Here is a 23,892-nt window from a genome sequence, read left to right on the forward strand (position 1 = left end):
CTTGGGTCAGGCGCAGGTCGGTTGGGAGTGAGTTCCAGGTCTTGGCGGCCAGGTAGGAGAAGGACCTTCCTCCTGTTGTCGCTCTTCGGATGCGGGGGACGGCGGCGAGGGCGTGGCTGGTTGATCTGAGGAGGCGCTTGGGAGTGTAGAAGTTGATCCGGTTGTTGACGTAGCTCGGGCCTTGGTCGTGTAGGGCTTTGTGCGCGTGGGTGAGGAGACGGAAGGTGATTCTCTTGTTGACCGGGAGCCAATGCAGATCTCTCAGGTGTCCGGAGATGTGGCTGCGTCGGGGGATGTCGAGGATGAGTCTGGCCGAGGCGTTCTGGATCCGCTGGAGTCTCTTCTGGAGCTTGGCGGTGGTTCCGGCGTAGAGGGCGTTGCCGTAGTCCAGTCGGCTGGTGACGAGGGCCTGGGTGACCGTCTTCCTCGTCTCGGTGGGGATCCACCGGAAGATCTTACGTAGCATGCGCAGGATGTTGAAGCAAGACGAGGAGACGGCGTTTACTTGTCTGGTCATGGAGAGGGAGGAGTCCAGGATGAAGCCCAGGTTGCGTGCGTGGTCCGTCGGTTTGGGTGCGGTGCCCAGGGCGGGGGGCCACCAGGAGTCGTCCCAGGCGGAGGGCGAGGAGCCCAGGATGAGGACCTCCGTCTTGTCCGAGTTCAGTTTCAGGCGGCTGGTCGTCATCCATTCGGCTACCTCTCTCATCCCTTCGTGCAGGTTGGCTCTGGCGGTGGCGGGGTCGTTGGTCAGGGAGAGGATCAGCTGGGTGTCGTCGGCGTAGGAGATTATGTTGAGGTTGTGTTGGCGTGCGATGGCCGCGAGGGGGCTCATGTAGACGTTGAAGAGGGTGGGGCTCAGCGAGGATCCTTGAGGGACGCCGCAGATGACTTTGGTGGCCTCTGACTTGTACGGTGGTAGGCGGACTCTCTGTGTTCTTCCGTCGAGGAAGGAGGTGATCCATTCCAGTGCCTTGTCCTGGATTCCGATGTTGCCGAGGCACTGTACTAGGGTGCGGTGGCAGACAGTGTCGAAAGCCGCGGAGAGGTCCAGGAGGATGAGGGCCGCTGTTTCTCCGTTGTCCATCAGAGTTCGTATGTCATCGGTGGCAGCGATGAGGGCGGTCTCGGTGCTGTGGTTCGCTCGGAAGCCAGACTGTGAGGGGTCGAGGGATCCATTCGTCTCGAGGAAGGCGGCCAGCTGTTTGTTGACGGTCTTCTCGATGACTTTGGCCGGGAACGGGAGGAGCGAGATGGGACGGTAGTTCTTGAGGTCGGTGGGGTCTGCTGTGGGTTTCTTGAGGAGAGAGCTGAGTTCGGCGTGCTTCCAGCTCTCAGGGAAGGTGGCGGTGTCGAAGGAGGTGTTGATGATGTCCCGCAGGTGGGGTGCGATGACAGCGTCGGCCTTGTTGAAGACGTGGTGAGGGCAGGGGTCAGTCGGAGATCCGGAATGGATGGAGTTCATTGTGCGGATGGTGTCTTCGGTGCTGATCGGAGTCCAGGTGCGGAGGGTGGTGGTGGGTGGCGTTGTTGCGGTTGTGGCTTGCGTTGGTTGGTTGCTGAAGCTGTTGTGTATGTCCGCGATCTTGTTGTGGAAGTAGGACGCGAGGGAGTTGCAGAGGTCTTGCGACGGGGTGATGTCATTGTTTCCGGCGTTGGGGTTGGAGAGCTCTTTCACGATGTTGAAGAGTTCCTTGCAGTTGTGTGCGTTGTTGTCCAGCCGGTCCTTGTATGTATTTTTCTTGGTGGCGCGGATCAGTTGGTGGTGTTTCCGGGTGGCGAGCTTGAGGGTGGTCATGTTGTCCGTTGTTGGTTCCCTTCTCCAGACTTTCTCGAGGGCTCGACAGTTCTTCTTGGAGCTCTTGAGTTCGTCGGTGAACCATGGTGTTTTTCTGCTGCAGGGTCTGCTGGGCGGGGTTCTCAGAGGGGCGAGTTCGTCCGCGCCGTTGTTGATCCACTTCGTGAGGTTGTCGGCGGCCTGGCTGGGGTTCGCTGAGCTGGCGGGGGGGTGCTGGTTCAGGGAAGCGGTGAGCTGGTCGGCTGTGATCTTGTTCCAGCTTCTTCGGGCAACCTGTTGCTGGTGGTGGTGGATCGTCGTTCTTTTGAAGCTGAAGTGGACGCAGCTGTGGTCCGTCCAGTGGAGTCCTGTTGCGTGGCTGAAGGTGACGTCTTTGCTAGATGAGAAGACGGCGTCGAGTGTGTGTCCGGCGAGGTGGGTGGGGGTGGTCACCAGTTGCTTGAGTCCGAGGTTGGCGAGGTTGTCGAGCAGGCTGATGGTGTTGCGGTCGCTGTTGTTCTCCAGGTGGAAGTTGAGGTCCCCCAGGAGGATGTAGTCGGCGGAGGGGAGGGCATGCGGGCTGACGAAGTCGGCGATGTCCTCGCTGAATCGTGTGCGTGGACCCGGGGGTCGGTAGATCAGGGTGCCTCTGAGGGTGGTCTTCGGGTTGGTGTGGATCTGGAAGTGCAGGTGTTCCGCGGTGGTTAGGGTGTCGTCGGTGTTGGTCGTGATGCGGATGGTGTCTCTGTGGATGATGGCAATGCCTCCTCCCGTCAGGTTGGCGGTGCGGTCCCTCCGGATGATCTTGTAGCCCTCCGGGATGGCGATGGCGATGTCTGGGGCTGAGGAGGCGTTCATCCAGGTCTCGGTGAGGAAGGCAACGTCAGGGGCGGTGGTGTCGAGGAGGTTCCAGAGTTCTACGGCGTGTCTGTGGACGGAGCGGGTGTTGAGCAGGATGCACTTGAGGTGGGTGCTGCTGATGTTCGGCTTGGCGAGTGCTGGTGCAGGATGAGTCCGGATGCAGGTGAACTTGCAGGCGTGGCAGCTGAAGGGTCCGTGGGTGTGCTTCGGGGCGGCTCGATGACATCCTGGGATGCGGTCGGTGTTGAGTGCGATGAGATCGGCGGCGTTGTAGGTTCGTCGGGTCGGCTTCCGTCGGTGGGGGCCAGGGGTCCAGGCGCGGACGGGCGCAGACGGGCTTACCTTTGGCGCGCCTTCGGCGCACAATCGGCGCGCCCGCTGCGCGTCAACGCTGCGCGTTCGCACGGTCGCCATTTAAGGCGAAGTGCGCGGGTGGGCGGAGCAGCTGGGAGGCGGGAGTGGGGAGGGAACAGAAGAAAAAAGGGGCGGGGTCGGCGGTGGTGGCGGGAAGCGGGGGGCGGCGAGGAAGGCGGGAAACACGAAGGAGACGGGCAGAAACTACGAAATACAAGCACAAATGATGGTCAAAACAACACTTAACACGGGCAAAAACTACGAAGGAAAAACAAGCACAAATGATGGTCAAAACAACACTTAACACGGGCAAAAAACTACGAAGGAAAAACAAGCACAAATGATTTTAAAAACAGAACAGAGCAATGATAGTAGGGTCAGCCGGCAGCGCGGCAGGCAGCGAGGCAGAGGGCACAGCAGGGGGGCGCACGCAGCAGCTGGTGGCCGTGCGGCGCGGGGGTGTCCCACAAGTGGGTCACACTCACCTGTGTCGCACGGTCGCCTTTTAAGGCCAAGTGCGCGGGTGGGCGGAGCAGCTGGGAGGCGAGAGCGGGGAGGGAACAGAAGAAAAAAGGGGCGGGGTCGGCGGTGGTGGCGGGAAGCGGGGGGCGGCGAGGAAGGCGGGAAACACGAAGGAGACGGGCAGAAACTACGAAATACAAGCACAAATGATGGTCAAAACAACACTTAACACGGGCAAAAACTACGAAGGAAAAACAAGCACAAATGATGGTCAAAACAACACTTAACACGGGCAAAAAACTACGAAGGAAAAACAAGCACAAATGATTTTAAAAACAGAACAGAGCAATGATAGTAGGGTCAGCCGGCAGCGCGGCAGGCAGCGAGGCAGAGGGCACAGCAGGGGGGCGCACGCAGCAGCTGGTGGCCGTGCGGCGCGGGGGTGTCCCACAAGTGGGTCACACTCACCTGTGTCGCACGGTCGCCTTTTAAGGCCAAGTGCGCGGGTGGGCGGAGCAGCTGGGAGGCGGGAGCGGGGAGGGAACAGAAGAAAAAAGGGGCGGGTCGGCGGTGGTGGCGGGAAGCGGGGGGCGGGGAGGAAGGCGGGAAACACGAAGGAGACGGGCAGAAACTACGAAATACAAGCACAAATGATGGTCAAAACAACACTTAACACGGGCAAAAACTACGAAGGAAAAACAAGCACAAATGATGGTCAAAACAACACTTAACACGGGCAAAAAACTACGAAGGAAAAACAAGCACAAATGATTTTAAAAACAGAACAGAGCAATGATAGTAGGGTCAGCCGGCAGCGCGGCAGGCAGAGGGCACAGCAGGGGGGCGCACGCAGCAGCTGGTGGCCGTGCGGCGCGGGGGTGTCCCACAAGTGGGTCACACTCACCTGTGTCGCACGGTCGCCTTTTAAGGCCAAGTGCGCGGGTGGGCGGAGCAGCTGGGAGGCGGGAGCGGGGAGGGAACAGAAGAAAAAAGGGGCGGGGTCGGCGGTGGTGGCGGGAAGCGGGGGGCGGCGAGGAAGGCGGGAAACACGAAGGAGACGGGCAGAAACTACGAAATACAAGCACAAATGATGGTCAAAACAACACTTAACACGGGCAAAAACTACGAAGGAAAAACAAGCACAAATGATGGTCAAAACAACACTTAACACGGGCAAAAAACTACGAAGGAAAAACAAGGACAAATGATTTTAAAAACAGAACAGAGCAATGATAGTAGGGTCAGCCGGCAGCGCAGCAGGCAGCGAGGCAGAGGGCACAGCAGGGGGGCGCACGCAGCAGCTGGTGGCCGTGCGGCGCGGGGGTGTCCCACAAGTGGGTCACACTCACCTGTGTCGCACGGTCGCCTTTTAAGGCCAAGTGCGCGGGTGGGCGGAGCAGCTGGGAGGCGGGAGCGGGGAGGGAACAGAAGAAAAAAGGGGCGGGGTCGGCGGTGGTGGCGGGAAGCGGGGGGCGGCGAGGAAGGCGGGAAACACGAAGGAGACGGGCAGAAACTACGAAATACAAGCACAAATGATGGTCAAAACAACACTTAACACGGGCAAAAACTATGAAGGAAAAACAAGCACAAATGATGGTCAAAACAACACTTAACACGGGCAAAAAACTACGAAGGAAAAACAAGCACAAATGATTTTAAAAACAGAACAGAGCAATGATAGTAGGGTCAGCCGGCAGCGCGGCAGGCAGCGAGGCAGAGGGCACAGCAGGGGGGCGCACGCAGCAGCTGGAGTCTAAGGAGTCTAAGGAGTACCGGACCCGCAGGGCAACACTGAACTGTGCCAAGCAGAATTGGTGATCCTAGCTGCAGTTGTACCATTGTTTTGTTTCTGCAAGCAGCTGAACAGACTCAGTGGAAGTTCATATTTATTGTTTTATTCTCTCCCACAGGTTGGATTTCTTGTTCGATTTTGAATAACGTTTTGGAGGGATGTAGTGACCTGCTGGTCACTGTTCTAGTTTTTGTCAGCACCAGCCACTCCCAGAGGGCTGGCTTACACCCCACCCCACACCATCCAACACAGGCGTCGCAGGACATGTGACCCTGATAATAAAAGGGGCCGGGCGCACGTGCCCTGGCCAGTTCTGCACACTAACTGCATCTGAGTCCTCCTTACTTATGCATGAGGGCCTAGAGCTGCTCGCTCGAACTCTGATATAACCTCCCTCCCCAACCACCATTCTTTCCTTCGTTTCTTCTATCATTCTCTCTGCACCGCTCTCGGTTGTTCCTGTCTCTCTCTCTCGCCATCTCTCCTGTCATCTCTCCCTCCTTGCTGCCCTCGCCCCCCCTCCTACCTCTACACCACCCTCGGCCTCCACCCTCCCTAGTTGTGCAGTCCTCGCCCTGCGCTCTCCCTGCCCCCTCCCTCCCGACGCGGTTAACTGTCTTCTAATGTTCCCACTTCACCCTTCTCTGCGGGCCCATTCTCCCCTCCCCTTCCTGTCACATCTCTCCCCCTCATCTCTTCATCTCATATTCTCTCATCCTTCTTCATACGTATATTTCCCCTTCCACCGTCTCCTCTCTTACACCCCGACGCTCCTTCGCTCTAGCACTTCTCTCTCCGACTTAAATCCACCGTCTCTCTTCTCCAGCTCCCTCTACCACCCCCACCCCCAGGCCACAGCAGCGCATGCCTTGGCCCCCACTCCACTCCTCACTCCCTCTGCCAGCCCCGCCTCCCTCCTTCCTCGCACTCCCCTTCTCCCTCCTTCCTCTCACCTCACTGTACCCTTCCTCTCTCTCCATCCCCTCCTCTCTGCCCACACTCCTCTCGGCTCTACTGCCTACGCTCGCGGGGTGCCGAGGCTTCAACCCCCCCCCCCCCTCTTCACCCCCCACTCCTCCCCCCTTTCCTTCTGTGTTCTCTCTTCCCCACTCACTCCTCGGTGTCATTGCCTCCCCAGGGCCCCCGTGCTCTCTCTTTCCAGTGTTCCCTCGCGCTTCCCCCGCCTCTCCCACGCTTCATGCTTTATGCTGCTCCCCTCCCCGGTTTCTGTTGCGCTGTGTGTCGCTGCCTTTCCACTGGCCTCTCTCCGAGTCTTTCCCACCCTCCTCACAATTCCCCGTCAGCCCCCATCCCCTCTTCCCACTTCCTGCTCTCGCATCCCTCCCTTCTCACCCTCTGCTGTGTGGAGTACGTTTCTATCCATTTTTGCAGCTACCTCCTGCAGGCCCCCCTGACCAGGAGAGTCTTTTCTTCGCAGTGTGGCACCTTGGCAGGAGCATTCTCTTCTTTCCACCATCGGCTCCAGGTTCTGCTGAATATATATATATATAGGGGTAGATTTACAAGCCCCTTGCGCCTCATTTACGCCGCCGTTGCGTCACTTTTGTGACGCAGCGGCGGCGCAAATCCTGCTCCATGGTACAGGGGTACTTGCAACGTGACGCATCTGGGAGATGCGTCACGTTGTAATGCCCTGCGCCACATGTAGGCGTTCCTGTGCAGGGGGGGGGGGCGTTCCGGCGCAGGAACGCCTCCTAAAAGTGGCTGAGTGAAATCTACAAGATTTCACTCAGTCACTTTTAGGCCCATGCTGCGTCAAAACCCTGCGCCTGCATGAAGCAGGCGTAAGGATTAACGCAGCATTAACTAGATAGGGCCCCCAGAGCATTGCTGGAGCTGCGTCGCACTTGCGACACAACTCCAGCAATGCGTCACTTTTACGGCACAGATGCGTCACACATCTGTGCCGTTTTTGCAACATGGTGCGGAGCTGTGGCGCACAATAACTGGCGCATCCCTGCTGATTTGCAGGGATGCGCCAGTTATTGTAAATATGCCCCATAGTCTCTGCTACCTCCATGGTTCCTACCAGGGAGCAGCTCTGCCCCCTGTCCTCCTCGCCTGTCTCTGGAGCCCTCTCCAGGGAGAGTCCTTCACCTCCGTGCCCCTCCAGCCTCCCCTGCTAGTGTCCCTCTTCATGCACCGGTTCCTTCCTCTCCAAGGTCCCTCGGGCTACAACACCCGCGCAATCTCTAGGGTGACTCCTCCCCGCCACGATCCCCCTACCATCGGCCGCAGCACCCTCATGGTCCGACCTCAAACCCTGTCCCTGCCCCACAATCCCTCTCCAGGCGGCCTCTGGCCTTCTTGATCGCTCTGGAAAGGGCGCTCCCATGTGGTAGCTTGGCCTCTTTTCATTAAAGGCTGCTCCAGGCGGGCATCTTGTGATCTGCCCTCCACAAACTGTGCAGGGAAGTGGGGCTGTGGAGCAGGGGCCCTGGGCTTCCCACTGCACAGAAACTTCATTAACACCTCGGTTGTCACCTCTCCGGGGCATCACCCCCAGAAAGATGGGGTCTAATCCCCTATGTTACCCACCTTTGTCCTCTTCTTCCCCCAGGATCAGTGGCCGCGCTTACGCAGCCACTCAGAGCCTCTTCTGCAGTAATTATCCTACAAAGATCACTTTCTAGGACCTGAAACATCTTCATTTGATGCATCTCAGTGCTCTTTCATGAGGGTTTGAGCAAAATATGGGGGAGGTAATAATGGAACATGTGAATTTTTATGTGGTTTGTCAAGTTATGTTACCGGGTGTATGCATTGGAAGCATCAATTGATACTACTTGTATCCCGCTACTCTTGTGAAGTAAATCCACACTGTGTCCTACCTTGGAATCCCACCAACCTGTTACTCTTTTGTTTTAAGTCTGCTGTTCAATGATGGGAGTCCATAACACTGTCCTTCTCTTCCCTCTTGCTGCCATATCAGCAGGGCCTTAACTACTCATCTTCAGGACACTGACCTTCTCCAGGTCACTTTTATCCCTCAGAACTTCCTGCCTTTCCTGGAAAATCGGACACAACACAGGAGGTGGGAGGGCACCTATTAGCATAAAACTATCTCTCCATCTCCTGCTATGCTGACACCTGTCACCGAGGTGGGTGAGCAGTGGCAGCCTCAGAGCCCTCAATCACACCTACATTTCCCTAATGGTTGGTGAAGAACAAACAGCAACTCCAAGCGTGTCCTACTAGAATAGCTAAAAGTAAAGCCATTTTTGTATGGCCCTCAAACATAGGGACTGTTGCCAGGCCGAAGAGTGATGGTGAAAGGTTGGCTGTAGTTAGACAAGTCTTGAGTTTATACTCCAAAGAAGAAAGGCCAACATCTAGGCCAGTGGTACACCACATAGGATTCCAGAGGCAAGAGAGCACAGGGCTTTCAATGGATGACCTCCTATGCAGGGCCGGCTTTAAGGCGGGGCGACTGGTGCGACTGGTGCGGCTGCACTGGCGCTGACCTGGGGAGGGGGCTCTGACCTTAGTGGGGTCCCTGTGTTTAGCAATAGTTTAGGATTTAAAAACACCTGCGGCAGAGTTCCTTGTGCATCCAGCTTTCAGGTAGCAATAAAAATTTCATGGCAGGAATGAGCTGTATTATTTTAAATATAGCACATTCCTGCCCCCACCCTATCACGCAGCGCAGCAAGGTGACCTGCTGCGCTGCGTGCTTTCTACATAAATATACCCCTGGAGATGAGAGGGCACTTTTGCCCGATGGTAGTGGAGGGAATCTGAAGAGGAGGTCATTGGGGGGTGGGGCACCAAAAAGGATTGTCGCACTGGGTGTAGGAAAGTAGGATCTGCTCCTTATGGTTATCCCCACTTTTTGCTTGATGTCTCACTGTATTTGACTAGTCTGGCTGGGCCGGCTAATCAGGACCCCAGCCTATCTGCTTTCTCCCTTAAATTGACATATATGTACTTTGGTACACTCCAGATTGGATTCTGGGGTACCCTTATCAGTCCCTAGTATATGGTACACCATGTACCCAGGGCAGAGGTCCCCCAGAGGCCTCCCATGGGCTGAAGCATGTATTATGCCACCCATGAGAGGCCATGCAAATTGGAACTCTAGGTCTGCTACTGCAGCCTGTGTAAGGTGGTGCTTGCACCACTTACTTTAGATATAGGTTCACTATATCTAATAGTCACTACACTTAAAACTTATGTCACCCCTATGGCAGGCCTTGTCAATCCTGCAGGCAGGGTGCTGGGTTTTATGTGAGAGGGTGCCCCTGCATGAGCAGAGCCCCTCTGCAGCCTTCGGAGACCCGGGTTGTCTGTGACTTAGCCGGACATATAGTTAGAGGTGCATTATAACCTCGCGGTAAATGCTATCTCGAAAACGGCTGCAAAGAAAAATATTGTGTTTGGTATCAAACACCTTGGAATCATACCTCCACACCAGTAACTGGAGTGCAAGTATGAATCCACCCTTCTGAAGCGAGCTTCTTGGGATCACCGGTCTACCCGGTGCCAGCCATCTTGACCCATACAGCACAAAATGGATGCTGCCAGCCAGAGACACATTTCTGCCCACCTGCTGCTGAGCCGCGCTTGAGCAGAGGAAGGCAGCACAATAGGCATCCTGTCACAGGGAGGTGTGACCACCTCCCAGACAGGGTTTAGTGTATTGGGGCTGGGTGGGTGCACTCTGAGAGTGCCTGAAAGTCTGCACTGGGAGAACATTTGGTGTCCCTGTGCATAGTCCAGCTCAAACCAGATCTGGGAGACATTGGCTCCTGATCTGGCGGGGAACTGGACAAAGGACATGGGTGTAGCTACCCCTCTGTCCTGCCCCTCTCCTAGTAGGGTACCTATAATCTGTCCAACCCTCTCCTGTGGGTATAAAATGGGTTACCTGGCTACAGGACATCAGGTTTTACGTGGACAAGATTCCACAAGAAGAAACCACTGACCATCGACCATCTAGACACCTTGACCTTTGCTGGACGTCGACTGGTCTTGACTTCGTCCCCCTTTCCGTCCAAAGCTGAGTTGGTGCCGTGACTCCATACAGACTCCATGCAGGACCTGTGGAGCACTTAAGACAACTGAAGAATCTCCCTTGGAGTGAAGGGGTCACTTCCCTGCTTCACAGGCACCTAAAGCACAACTGATCAGTAGCTGCTCCTGAGCTCCTGCGGACTCCGAAGATTTCAGCAACACAGGAGGTGGGTTCCTGAAGGTCCTTGAGGTCGATCACCCCTCTCAGGAGTTTGAGGCCAGCCTCCCATGTGGGGGCTGTGTAACCCGAACCCCTGTGCACCGCATCCATTTGCAAGTGCATATGCTTGTTGGGAATTCCTGAGCTTGTGCATTGGACTCTTTGCAGTCCTGACCCTGAGCAGAATTTGCACCAAAGAACTCCGGACTCCTTGCACCGAGTGCTCCGTGGGCTGGTGCTTTGCAATCTTGCTCGAGGCCCTCTCGCGACTCCTGGTCCTTTGGCCTGTGGGTCTTACTGAGGGTCATCTTGATTGTTCTTGTGCTTTCCAGGTTGCTCACCACGTGCCCTGACTCCCCATTGCTTGATCAGTCCCCTTGACCTTGCTGGTCCACATCGTAACTTGTTTGTCCTTCCTGCGTGGGTTGCTGTAGCCAGGGCTTGTTGGTGCTCTCGCCGGACACTGACCCTCAGCACTGGACATCCTTCATGGGACAGCTCACCTCCAGTTCCTGGTTGTCCTCAACGCCTCCGGGACCTCGTAGGTGCAGAGTCAAGCATCCCCTCTTCGCACGGGAAGCACCAACATCGGTGGGCATTAGTCTACTGAGCCCCTGGTCACTCTGAAGTGACCCAGACTCTGTCCTCTCTGCTTTCAGGTTCCTCTCATCCAGAATCCAGGCTTGGATTCTACCGGAACCTTTTCACCTTCACGGCAGCAGTACTTCTTCACTTCCTTCTATAGAGAACGACAAGAGTTTCAGACACCACTTCAGACCTATGCATCCTGCTTCCCTGGGATAGGTAACTCCAATACTACGGTATCCATGGGTGGGAGGCTCTTTAAACTCTTAAGTTCCGAAGGGTTTGCTCAAAGTCCTCCTAGAAGGGCCCTTAACTTTATATTTGAAACTGCGACTTTCCCATAGAGTTGTAAGAAGCTCGAGTCTGCATTTTCAGACTGCAAGCGTCCCCCGTGTGTCCCCTGTGTCACTGCCTTGGGTGGTTCCTTGGGGTCCCAGCGATTCTACGTGCACTAGGCACTGTGTCTAGTCAAGTCGTGATTGTTATACCACTCTTTTAATATATGGTACGGTCTCCCCCTGGAGCCCGCTGTGTATTGTGCTACTTACATCTGTTCTATTGTTCCAGTATTGTGTGCTTTGTGTTCTTTCCTCGCGTAGAGGCTAGTAGAGAGTAGTATAATTATAAATACATATTTTTATATAACTACTTTGTGGTTCTCCTTCATTTAGTCATTCAGGGGGTGATATTCTGGTAAAACAAGCTGCTTTACATTCCTTCAAGATTAAGCCTGAAGGCTCCTCTCCATTTCTACCACTAGGATAGCTTTCATAAAGGTTATCTTTGACCTCATACGTCATAGGGGTCGGGTGGATTGGTACAGGGTGCCCACTTTAACTAGTGGACAGCATATACCAAGCCACCTTCTCACACTGGGCAGCACCAATGCTAAAGCTAAATGATTGTTGCAGGGCGGTGGAGAGAGAGAGGGAAAGTTTTGGTTACACAACTTTAACATGTGGTTCAAACTTAAGGGCGTATTTTGCTGGGGAGCGAATTAGCATCTGACCCCCTGGAGGAATTTATCTTGAATGGTAAAATAAAAAATATTCTGGACTCACCAAGGTCCACTGAATGTACTCTTTAGCATCAGAGATCGGATCTTTCTTCCCAACTCCTGTTCCCACATAGACTAGCATTTGACACTGCAGCTGGGCAAAGCACCCATTAGAAGTGCCCAGGCAGGCACCAGTCCAGTAGTCCAGCTGAGAAATCACAGGGGACCCACAAGAGCTGAGCACAAAGTCACTGAAGTAATATCTAAAATTCTCTGGAGACAAGAAATAGGCAAAATTATGTTTTTTGACTACATGATTAACATTGGTTTTCATGGAAAGAGTATTGCCCAGAAGAACACCAAGTTTTAAGTCTTGCTACATACTGATTAACTGGTTGACAAGACCTCATGTCAAGCACACAACAAATAGACAGGGATTTGGATTGGCATGTGACATACTTGCAGGACAAAATAGTTACAGTGCAAAACAATAATGCCTCCTCACCACCTCCTCTAACTCCACCAAGTGCAAAAATCGCAAATGTCAACCCATTCAAATAATTCTTCTAGGTTCAGTAATTGGATATAAGCAAAATAATCAATGCCTCAAAGCGAGCAGTACAGTCCCAAGAAATCTGCAATGCCATGATCGTTAAACTGTGACAACCAGATTTCACTGGGATCATTACCATACTTGTCAATACTTCCCTTTACTCAGATGAAGCCATGCAGCTTTTGAAATACTCCAGGTTCTGCCCCTACTGAATAAGAGTGATTTGAGATAACCTACTCATCATCGGTCTGGGGAAGTCTGTGCTCAGTTCAACACAGTATAACCTTGGATCAACTCTTATCCCGCTGTGGTGTTGATGAAACTGCCCTTAATAGTTTTTCTTGATTCCTAATCATCAGGATTTTAGTCTAAAAGTGTGCCAGGAGTACCTTTCAACAGTATCATCACCCTGCTGGCGTGCTATACGTATGGAAGGGACCCGCTACCCAGGTAACTGGCGGCTGTCACCAGTAACTATTTCCCTCTTGCCTTGATGCCAGATCCAGGAAGTATTTCAAGCATTATTTTAGAAACTAGCATTTTTATTGTGAGTGCAGGTCTGGGGTTTTTTAATGTACCATAGACAAGGAATGGCTCTTGTCAATGTTTAGTCAAGAATTTTAGTCATTTTAGGACTGAACATCACTATTGTTCCTACTGGACCTTGGCTGCTCTTGAAAACACTTTTTAGGTCGACTCTAGGCAGCGCATGAGCTGCTCTGTGAGGCATGCTGTAATCTAGATTGTGGCTTGAAGCACCTTCCATTTTTTCCATTTGTTCCTGTTTATGCCCTTCATAAATGCATGCTTTTGATTGGTCAGCGTTCTTAATTTGTCCCGCCTTTTTGTGTTTCAAACCCCCCCAGCAGACTGCCCCTGTTACACATGATTTTATGCTTTTTTTTCTATAGGTTCCGTTGTGCACACTATTTTTTTTCTTGTTTGCCTCAGTTTATGTATCAGCACAGCACCTTCTTCACGGTTGCTGTGCTTCATATTTCGGTTGGCATTTGCATCGCAGGTTTAATTATTGTTTTACTTTGGAGGCTGTGCGCCTTTTAATGACGTGCCCACTTTCATTTACACCACTGCGTCTCGTTTCCTGCTGGTGGCAGCCAGTTCATCCTCTCTAGTCTCTCCCTTCACCTACCCCCACCACCCTTCCGAGATCGCTGCTGTATTTTAAGTGATTTGCCCAAAATCACAGGATGTTGAGCCAATGCCGAGACTCGAACTCCCGAGTGGGCAGCTCTGACTACACCCTTCACAGCTTGTTTGATCCCGTTTCATTGCAGTTTTTTAAATGTTGCCAGATGGAGTCATTTATATGTTCAAATGCTGTTCAAGTCACATTGAGTGCCGTCTCTTCCCACCCCCTCCCCGCTTCCATTTTCCCCATCGGATCTTGTTTCCTGCTAGCCCTGTCCCGTCTCTCCTTACCCCTTCATCCCACACCCACCACCCCTCCGAGATTGCTGTTTGTATTTTAAGTGATTTGCCCAAAATCACAGGACACCGCTTTCATTTTCACCATTGCGTCTTGTTTCTTGCTTTTGGCAGCCAGCTCGCTATGTGCCGTATCTCCCTATCCCTTCACCCTCACCCACCACCCTTCCAAGATCACTGTAGGAGAGTAGGGTCTGCAATCCTATGATCACCCAGATTTTTGCTTTTTGCTGCACTGGTTTACGACTTTCCCTGGCTGTGGGCCTGCTAATCAGACCCACAGCCTAGCTGTTCTCTCTATCCAAATTGTACTCAGGTACTGAATTGGCCCTGGGCCCTCTCCAAGTCCCTGTACCCAGGGCTGAGGTGCACCCAGAAGTCTCCCAGGGGCTGAAGCATGTATTATGCCACCCCTGGATTGACTAACTAAAACTGACACAACTGGCTGCACGACAGCTGGGGCAAGGTGGTGTACTCACCCTTTGCTTTAGATATGGTATACCTATATCTAACCCTAAAATGGACACACAGATCTCCTATCAGTCACTCCTATGGCAGGCCTTAACAATCCTGAAGGCAGAGTGCTTGGAATCGTGTGAGATGGTGCTCTGGCATGAGCTGAGCCTGTCTGCGGCTTTCGGGATCCATCCCTTAGCCGTTTCCATGATATCGCATACCATATACTCTTAAGTGCATTATAATCCTCGCGGTTATGTGCCAACTCTGGTATCGCTTTATCAAAACATGTCGAGTAAGGTGCCATACGAATTGGAATACTAACCCCTCGCCAATTCTGGCGACGGGGTTAGCATTCCACCCTTCTAGAGGGACACGACATGCATGTAACCTATAACCCGGTTAAAAGTCAGACAGAGCCTTAGCATCCACAAAATGGATGCTGCCACCGAGACACAAGTCTGCCCTCCTGCTGCTGGGAGTCCTCCCAGAGCAGGAGATAAGGACAAAGGGTTTCCTGCCAGGGGCGGTGCCAGCACCGTCCCAGACAGGGTTTTGTGTATTGTAGGTAGGCAGGGCTTTAGAGGAAGGTGACTGCACGTGGCACCCCGGTGCTCACTGTGCATAGGCTGGCTGGAACCAGTTCCAGGGTCACTCCAGACCCTGTGCTGGGGAAAAGCCCGCCAAGGAAGTGGGTGTAACCACCCCCCTCCTAGTCCCACCCATAGGGCAGGACTTAGTCGCATGCCAGCCCCTTTTTACAGGATAAAGGTAGAGACTGGCCCCCTTCCAAATCAGATCATCTTTGAATCCTGAAACTACTTTCTGCGAAAGGAACTCAAGACTTCTTCCTAAGATTTCTCCCTTGTGACTAAGGAGTAGTCACCCTGCATCCGCAGGCACCATCTAAGAACACTGCGGTCTGCTGCAAGTCCTTCCTCCGGAATCTGACTGCCCAGCTCGACGAGAACCGGCTTCCCTGGCACCTCTGACCTCTACCCACCTCTACAGCCCAGCTGAGAACCGTGGGTGCGACGAGACCTTAAGGGACCGGCCATCTGCAAGACTGCACGACTTCTTTCCAGCAAGCCCGCCGAGTGAATTCCTGGTGAGTGCTTTGGGGTCCGAGAAGCCCCCACCCTGAGCAGCTCCAGCACCGAAGAGCAGCCCCCCAGCATCTCCACAATCTGCGTGGGGCCCTTCTGCTTTTTACTGCTCACCGCGTTGTTTGGCTACTAGCCCGCTGGCTTGTGGCCTTCCTGACGACGCCCGACGACATTTCTGCTGCTGGTCTGGTTGCTCCAGACTGGCCCTTGCTTCCCTCCATCGGAGAAGTACCCTGGACCCTCCTGGTCCACCCAAGACGCCATTTTAGGTCCACCGCGTGGGCCTTGCATTTGCCAAGACTTGTTGCCCAATCCTGGGTCCAGCGACGTCGACAGCAAGATCCTTCGTGGGACAGCTCGCACCTCCATCCTGGTCGCCGACAACGCCTCCTGGTCCGAGAGACTGCAGAGCCCAGCAGCGCCCACTCACCTGACTGCGGTGACTTCGCCCGGTGCCATCCTGGTGCCCACTTAATCACTGGCTAGTGATTCTAGAACTTGGTCCCCTCTGCTTTCAGGTTTTCTTCTTCCTTGATCCAGGCTTGGATCCATCGAACTTTTCTTCACTGGTCGCCTGCCAGCAACTTCTTCCTTCCAAGCTCCTGGTCCGGCAACGAGATCCCCGACGTCTTTTCAGACCTATGCAGCTGCAGCCCCTGGGCTAGGTAACTTCGGCACTTCGGTGTCCCAGCATAGCCTCACTATCCTAGGGTCAGGATCCACTGTCGTTTTCTTCCTACCAGGTCGGGTTCGCCCGTGAACACTAACTTTGCCTTTACTAGCCTCCATAGACTTTGTCCCGCATCCCGCGTGAGAGTGCACACTCTGCACCCGAGTCCCCTGGGCCTCCTAGAAGTAATCTAACGATTCCCTAGTCAAGTCCTAGCGATTCCAAAGCCTATTAGTACTGTACTTACCTGCTAGTAATTTCGCATTCCAGTTTTAGAGTATATGGTTTTTCGTGCCCCTCGGGCATTTGTGTATAACGTGCTAACTTAAGTATTTTCGTAAGAGTTTTGTTGTGTGCTTAGCTCCCTGTCTCATAAAGAGCCAGGGTAGTCTTGTTATAAATAAATACACTGTTTATTTTCATAACAACTTGTGTGGTGTCCTTTCACTGGGTGTTCAAGGGGTAATGTGATGGTAAAACAGCTGGCTTAACACGCCCTCTAGAGTCTTAGCCTTAGACTGCTCGTATCCATGCTACTAGGATAGCTGGTCTATAAGGTTGACTTACAACCAATCATCAATAAGGGTTGTTTGGACTGATATATAGTGATCACTAGAATAGTGAGCACTGCACATCAGGCCAACTTCTCACAATCACTGATTGTAATTTACGCTATTGGCCCAAAATCACAGGATGTTGAGCTAACGCAGAGACTAGAACGCCTGAGTCAGCAGCTCTGACCAGACGCCCTTCACAGCATGTTTGATGCTGTTCCATTGCTGTTTTTTAAATGTTGCCAGATGGAATCATTTATAAGCTCTATTGCTGTTCCAGTCACATTGTGTGCCATCTCTCTCCACCCCTCACCGCTTTCATTTTCACCATTGCGTCTTGTTTCTTGTTCGCCCTGTGTCGTCTCCCCCTACCCCACACCCACCACCCCTCCGAGATCGCTGCTTGTATATAAAGTGATTTGCCCAAAATAACAGGACACCGCGTTCATTTTCACCATTGCGTCTTGTTTCCTGCTCATAGCAGCCTGCTCACCCTGTGCAGTCTCTCACTACCCCTTCACCCCGCCCCACCACCCCTCTGAGGTCACTGCTTGTATCATATTGAGTCTTCTGGCAAAGTGGCGCGATATAATGGGACTTAAAAAAAGAAAATAGCAAAGATATGTTCTGAGACCTGCCTTAAGTGTCCCAACGAGTTACCATTTGTGCTTTCATTAATCTGAGCCATATCAAGACAGGAAGCCGAACTTAGGGCCTGATCTATTATCCCATTCACAAAAATTGTTTGCAAATTGCACACTGAAATTTTGCCATTGGAATAATATTTTGCAAGTCGACTTATGTAGTAATCCGTCGGTTCACAAAATACCGATGCGTAAGGGTCGCAGAATGACCTATCTAATTAATATTCATTAGTCAGATCGCAATCTGTGACCGCCCTGTGACTGGCTGCAATTATAGGGATAGTGGCCTGAAAGAACAGCAGGCAACCATCCATATGATATTGCCTCTGAAAGTTTATATTATTTGTAACTCTTTTCAAAGATTTTTGCGCCTTTCTCATGAGAATGGTGAACACCCACTAAGATGTCCGAGTTTCAGTTTTTGTCATGTGTAATACATTGGTACATTTATGCAAAAGCTTACAAAAACTTTATGTTCGGAGGGGGGGAGAAGTTTATCAGTAGATGTTCAATGCTTTGCTTGTCCCTTTGCATTGTGATATTGTCTTTGCTTAATAAATGCATTCAGAATTCAAGTAGGCATGCAAGCTGATTCTATTTTGACACAGAGGGTGGGTCCTTAGACACGAAAATATCTCTTTGTCCCGCAGTCTTTTTCCCCGCTTGGATTCACAACGAGGTCATTACAACGACTGTGTTGTGATTCCGCATACCATTACTCCGCAAGTTGGAACAAAGACTTGCGGAAGGGGGGGGGGGGGTGCTGGATGTTGGAATAGTATAATTTACTATTCCAACTCCAGTCTGTGCGGACACTAGAGACGGTGTTGGATTTAAAAGCTAGGAATGCCGACTGTATGCCAGGGTTTCCTACCTTGTGCCACGGATCCTCACCTTATGTCGGGTGGTGAAATTATACACAATGTACAATGTAGTGTTGTTGAATTAAAGGAGAAACCAGCGCCTACCCTTTGCAGCGCTATCTTCTCCTCCTGATCGCACTGCAGCTGCTGTAGCTCCTTCAGCCTGACCTCCAGTGGGTTAACTGCCGCCATGAGCTCATCCTGCAGGGGGAGCAAGAGAGAGGAAGGTTTGTTAAAGCAGGAATTCCTGGGGAAGGTTGTAATAGGCCATGTATTATTCACAGAGCAAACATTTACAAACTGTCCTGGTAGGGGCAGTTGTTTTGGTGCTACGTGATCAATCCTGCCTGCCCACCATTTCAGTGGTGAGGTTTCTAGGTGTCGACTATTACTTTGACTTGAGGACCTACTAATCTTCGGACGACAAGTCGACAGAGAATGTCTTTCCTCTCCGACTGCCCAGCAGAACGCCGCCATTAAGGGGTCACTGTCTTGCAATCTGCTCTCAAACTATATACACTTCCTTGTGGAAGTCAGGAAAAATGAAACCAGTGGGTGATGACAGAACAGGGTCTGAATATTTTCTACTGAGTCCATAGATACTATTTACCTGAAGGCCAGTTGCTCCACTAAAATAACATCCTCTTTTAGAGTGGGTGGTCTATCTCTGGTTGCTTAAGAGGTGCTTAAAAGCAGGGGTTAGGCTGGCAGTGTTCTGAAACTATGTGACTTAGATGTAATGGTGCTCCTGTTCCATTGGCACATACCACTCTCACACCTGACCACAATGCCATCCCAGCGCCTTGAGACCCTCTCTATAAACCACTGATTGATTGATTGATTGAGGTCAATGTGGCCAATCATGTCCGGTCCAGTGGATTCGCTTACCGCTCGGTGAGGCGATGTGTTGAGTTGTATTAAGTAGGCCTCTGGGGAGATGGTGTCCAGTAGTTGCAATGTATACATGCACGTTAGCATTGGTGAACACCGCTCCTAACTCCCTTTTCTCTGGCTATGACTCCAGATGGTGATAGAGTGCTTTGCCCTTGACTATTTTGGTGCAAACTCAGGTTCAGACTGCTCTTACTCTGGTGAATCTTTAGTTCCGACTGAGGCAGACATCACAAAAAATACATTTTGATAACGTGAAGCACATTAGGCCTCGCAAAGATGACAGAGAGTATTAGATTTGCAAACCAGAAAGGCTTATTAAAGGATTAGCTAAGTTACAAATTCAAATCATCAAATTCGTTGTTATTCAATAGCAAATACATTTTAGTCAATATATTTCAAAGCAATTTAAAATTGTAAATGCAAAGGCAAGCTGTTATAAATTTGCCACACATAAAACAGAAAAGAATAACTTTCCCATAAAGGGAACATTCTACAGTGCAAAGCTAGGCGAAATCAGGAAACTTGGGAGAAGTCAGTGTGAAGGTGTCAACATGGAAGCCTCTGGCAGGCAGTAGAAAACACTCGCTCACCAAGAAAGGGAATTCTCTCCAAGGGTCAGGTAAAACTTCTAACAAGATGGAAAGGGCGTCTCGACTAACTCTCATTCTTTTCTAACATTTCACTACACCTACACGTGATTACCAAGAGAACCAATGAGTTTGAGGAACAGAAATATAAAACATATCCGTTCACAAGCATAAATACAATGCAAACTTTCTAAATGTCCTTCAGTCTCCAGTCATCTGTAAAAATAAAGATATATTCGGTTTGAACCGTACTCAGCAGGTGCCTACAATACGAATTGTGGTAAAATAAACATTTACATAGGTAAGAGGAAACAAATGATACATTTTTCAAATGTGAGTTTTTTGGTACATCTTTTCTACAAAAATGGAAGAAAGAAGATACATGACAAAAAGAAACATGGCAGTTTAACAACAGCCATCTTAAAATGCGCCCCCTCTTAACTACAGTCAGTTGAACATGGAAAATGCACAGTAAAGAGAAAGAAGATACATGACAAAAAGAAACATGGCAGTTTAACAGCAGCCATCTTAAAATGCGCCCCATGTTAACTACAGTGGAGGAGTGTGGCTCAATGGTTAGAGCGGCAGACCCTGATGCAGAGTTCTGGCCAGGGACCAGGGTTCGATTCCCACCTCGCGGGGTCTAGGGCTCAATTTCCTTGGACCTGTTAATTCTCGCCTCGGTGCCTATTCTAATCTCGGGCCCCACGCTGCAACTCTGGGCAATAGCTTGCTTAACCTCCACACCAGGCCCCACCAACGCTAAGGATGCCTGGCCTCCACCCTCGGGGTGCCCAAGAATGGACACTTCACAGGGAAAGCCAGGAGGGGTTCCACAGCGGTATGAGTATCAGCGCCAGGAAGCTGCAAAGGCGACGCTGCAAGGTGACCGTCTGGTGACAGTGCGCTCTATAAGTACCATGACATTTACATTTACAGTCAGTTGAACATGGAAAATGCACAGTAAATACATTTGAGTGCCACATGTTAATAATGATATGTGTGCAAAAATTTAATTATGAAAAAATCTCCATCAAATGCGAGGTGTAGTATACCCATTTATGTCTTTCCTTACCTGGAGCTTTCTATCATGTACATTTTCGTAGCCTAGCAGAGAACTTGGAGCCCATGACCCTGAAAAGAGATTTCTGGCGCGTGCGCGCATGTTGAGGGGCATGATTGTCATCCCCACCACTGCGAAGGAGCACTCTGTCCTAGGTACCCCTTAATGGATGAGCCATTCCATTGGCTTCTGTGAAGACAAGGAGGTTGTCTCTTGATGGCCAAGTTACTTTCCATGCTATCTAGCTCATAGGATCCAGACCTGCAGCTTCAGAAGTTCACCCCTGGGAGAAGAATCCTAGATCTGTCCACTAGAACAGGCTCATCCAATAAGGAGCTCACCAGCTCCCTCTGAGTAGCTCTCCTGTGTGCACCCTACTCTACTAAATAAAAAGCTTGACTGATTTCATATATTTATACCAAATCGAAAAGTGTATATTCAAGATAAACATGGATGTATATTCAGAACTCATAAGAAAGTGTTGGGAGAATAATTGTTGAATTTCCAAAACACCTTTAACGCCAATTGATAAACCATGTGCGTTGGGGAGACTTATTACTAATATATTAGCTTGGGGCCATGAGCATTTCAACTGTAGCTGTTATGTACTACGTATGTAAAAGGATTCCAAATTCACAAAGACTTTTTTAAGTTACTGCCTGCAACCCCGTCTGATGCACTGAGGTGATCCCTGCTGGTAATGTTGACTAGTGTGGCCACTAATGTAAATTTGTCTGATGTGTTTGCAATTACAAGGCCAACAATATTAATAGGTTGGTAAAAGTGTCTTTGAACATAAGTAGCTCTGGTTACAGAAAATGTTGGTGGCCTCTGCACTAGAATATCTACCAGAAGGTACTGCAGGCCAAAATATTGAGGCCTAAATAACGAGAACCTTGAGAAGCATGCACTGGCGGACATCAGGGGAGGAACCCAAAAATGGGAGGAGGGGTGTGGCGCAGAGGCAAGAGCGACTCACTCCGGAGCACAGGGCTCATGGTTCGATCCCCAGAGCCAGGTCAGCTCAGCATCATGTGACGTTGGGCAATAGCTCACTTAATCTCCACAGGGCGAAAAGTCGCGCTTCACAAATCTGGAGTTATTATTACAAGCAATGTAGGGCGGTGACACTGGTTGGTAGTGTGGGAATCCAATTGGTACCGGTTGACACTACAAGAAGCACTTGTGGCAGAGTGGAAAAGTTGCTGATGGGACGTGTAAAAAGATAGAATTGAAGACATTGGGGGAACATCTGCCGGTGGGGTGTGTGAGGATCTAGCAGGGAGGAACTCACAGATGTGGGTATTGTGAGGAGCATGGTGGGAAATGTTGCAAGGCCACCCTGATGTGCATTGTGACACTGCCTCTGGTGGAAGTGTGAGGCACAGCAACGGATGAGCAGTGTTTTAAGACTTGGCCCTGCTTGTCATGGGAGAATCTGGCATGGCTGGCCCTGTGAGATGCTCGCTCTGGTGAACAGTGTGAGAAGCTTCCACTGGGAAGCAATGTTTGAGGTTAATACAAGGAAGAAGAGTGGGCGCGGCTCTCGGCTTACTGGGAGCAGTGAAAGCTTGCACTGCACACCGTGGGAGAAGCAAGCACTGAAGCGCAGTGTGAGGGCAGCCATTTGTGAACAGTGTTAAAAGAAGATACTATTGAGAAGTGTGCCAGTCACTCACTATAGTATTTACAACAAGGGGTGGTGAGGGACAGAGTCTCTGAATTAAGCAGAATACTCTCACCCTGTCAAGAGATCAGAGATAGATCCAACACCGTTTTTTAGCTCACTGCACCATCCCAGTTTCAGAACCTGGCTGTATGCAAATTAGTCTGTTCCTGTCCCAGTGCATGATGGGAACAGGGCAAACCAAACTACAAAAGCCAATTCTTACACTGGGAAGGAAACAAGCTTCCGGGGACCGGTTTCTGGCATTACAGCCGTCTTCGGCCCGGCTTGCTTGAATCCTGATGGTGCAATGAGCAAGGGACTCACATCTGAGTATACCCTTCCACGCTTAGGGTGGACAGAAATATTTACAACAAGGGGTGGTGAGGGACAGAGTCTCTGAATTAAGCAGAATACTCTCACCCTGTCAAGAGATCAGAGCTAGATCCAACACCGTTTTTTAGCTCACTGCACCATCCCAGTTTCAGAACCTGGCTGTCTGCAAATTAGTCTGTTCCTGTCCCAGTGCATGATGGGAACAGGGCAAACCAAGCTACAAAAGCCAATTCTTACACTGGGAAGGAAACAAGCTTCCGGGGACCGGTTTCTGGCATTACAGCCGTCTTCGGCCCGGCTTGCTTGAATCCTGATGGTGCAATGAGCAAGGGACTCATGTCTGAGTATACCCTTTCACGCTTAGGGTGGACAAAAATATTTACAACAAGGGGTGGTGAGGGACAGGGTCTCTGAATTAAGCAGAATACTCTCACCCTGTCAAGAGATCAGAGCTAGATCCAACACCGTTTTTTAGCTCACTGCACCATCCCAGTTTCAGAACCTGGCTGTATGCAAATTAGTCTGTTCCTGTCCCAGTGCATGATGGGAACAGGGCAAACCAAACTACAAAAGCCAATTCTTACACTGGGAAGGAAACAAGCTTCCGGGGACCGGTTTCTGGCATTACAGCCGTCTTCGGCCCGGCTTGCTTGAATCCTGATGGTGCAATGAGCAAGGGACTCATGTCTGAGTATACCCTTCCACGCTTAGGGTGGACAAAAATATTTACAACAAGGGGTGGTGAGGGACAGAGTCTCTGAATTAAGCAGAATACTCTCACCCTGTCAAGAGATCAGAGCTAGATCCAACACCGTTTTTTAGCTCACTGCACCATCCCAGTTTCAGAACCTGGCTGTATGCAAATTAGTCTGTTCCTGTCCCAGTACATGATGGGAACAGGGCAAACCAAACTACAAAAGCCAATTCTTACACTGGGAAGGAAACAAGCTTCCGGGGACCGGTTTCTGGCATTACAGCCGTCTTCGGCCCGGCTTGCTTGAATCCTGATGTTGCAATGAGCAAGGGACTCATGTC

At 51.2% G+C, this 23,892-nt stretch overlaps 1 protein-coding gene across 1 annotated transcript in view; it reads right to left on the minus strand.

Moving 5' to 3' along the window:
• The window catches only part of LOC144768692 (zinc-binding protein A33-like), a 324,408-nt gene that overhangs the window by 260,255 nt on the left and 40,261 nt on the right, over positions 1-23,892 (minus strand). Inside the window, exon 2 of the mRNA XM_078652552.1 lies at positions 18,417-18,512. Within this exon, the coding sequence (XP_078508678.1) occupies positions 18,417-18,512 (96 nt within the window). The remainder of the gene's footprint in view (positions 1-18,416; positions 18,513-23,892) is intronic.

The sequence above is a fragment of the Lissotriton helveticus genome, chromosome 7 (assembly GCF_964261635.1).
Source record: "Lissotriton helveticus chromosome 7, aLisHel1.1, whole genome shotgun sequence".
Taxonomy (NCBI): domain Eukaryota; kingdom Metazoa; phylum Chordata; class Amphibia; order Caudata; family Salamandridae; genus Lissotriton; species Lissotriton helveticus.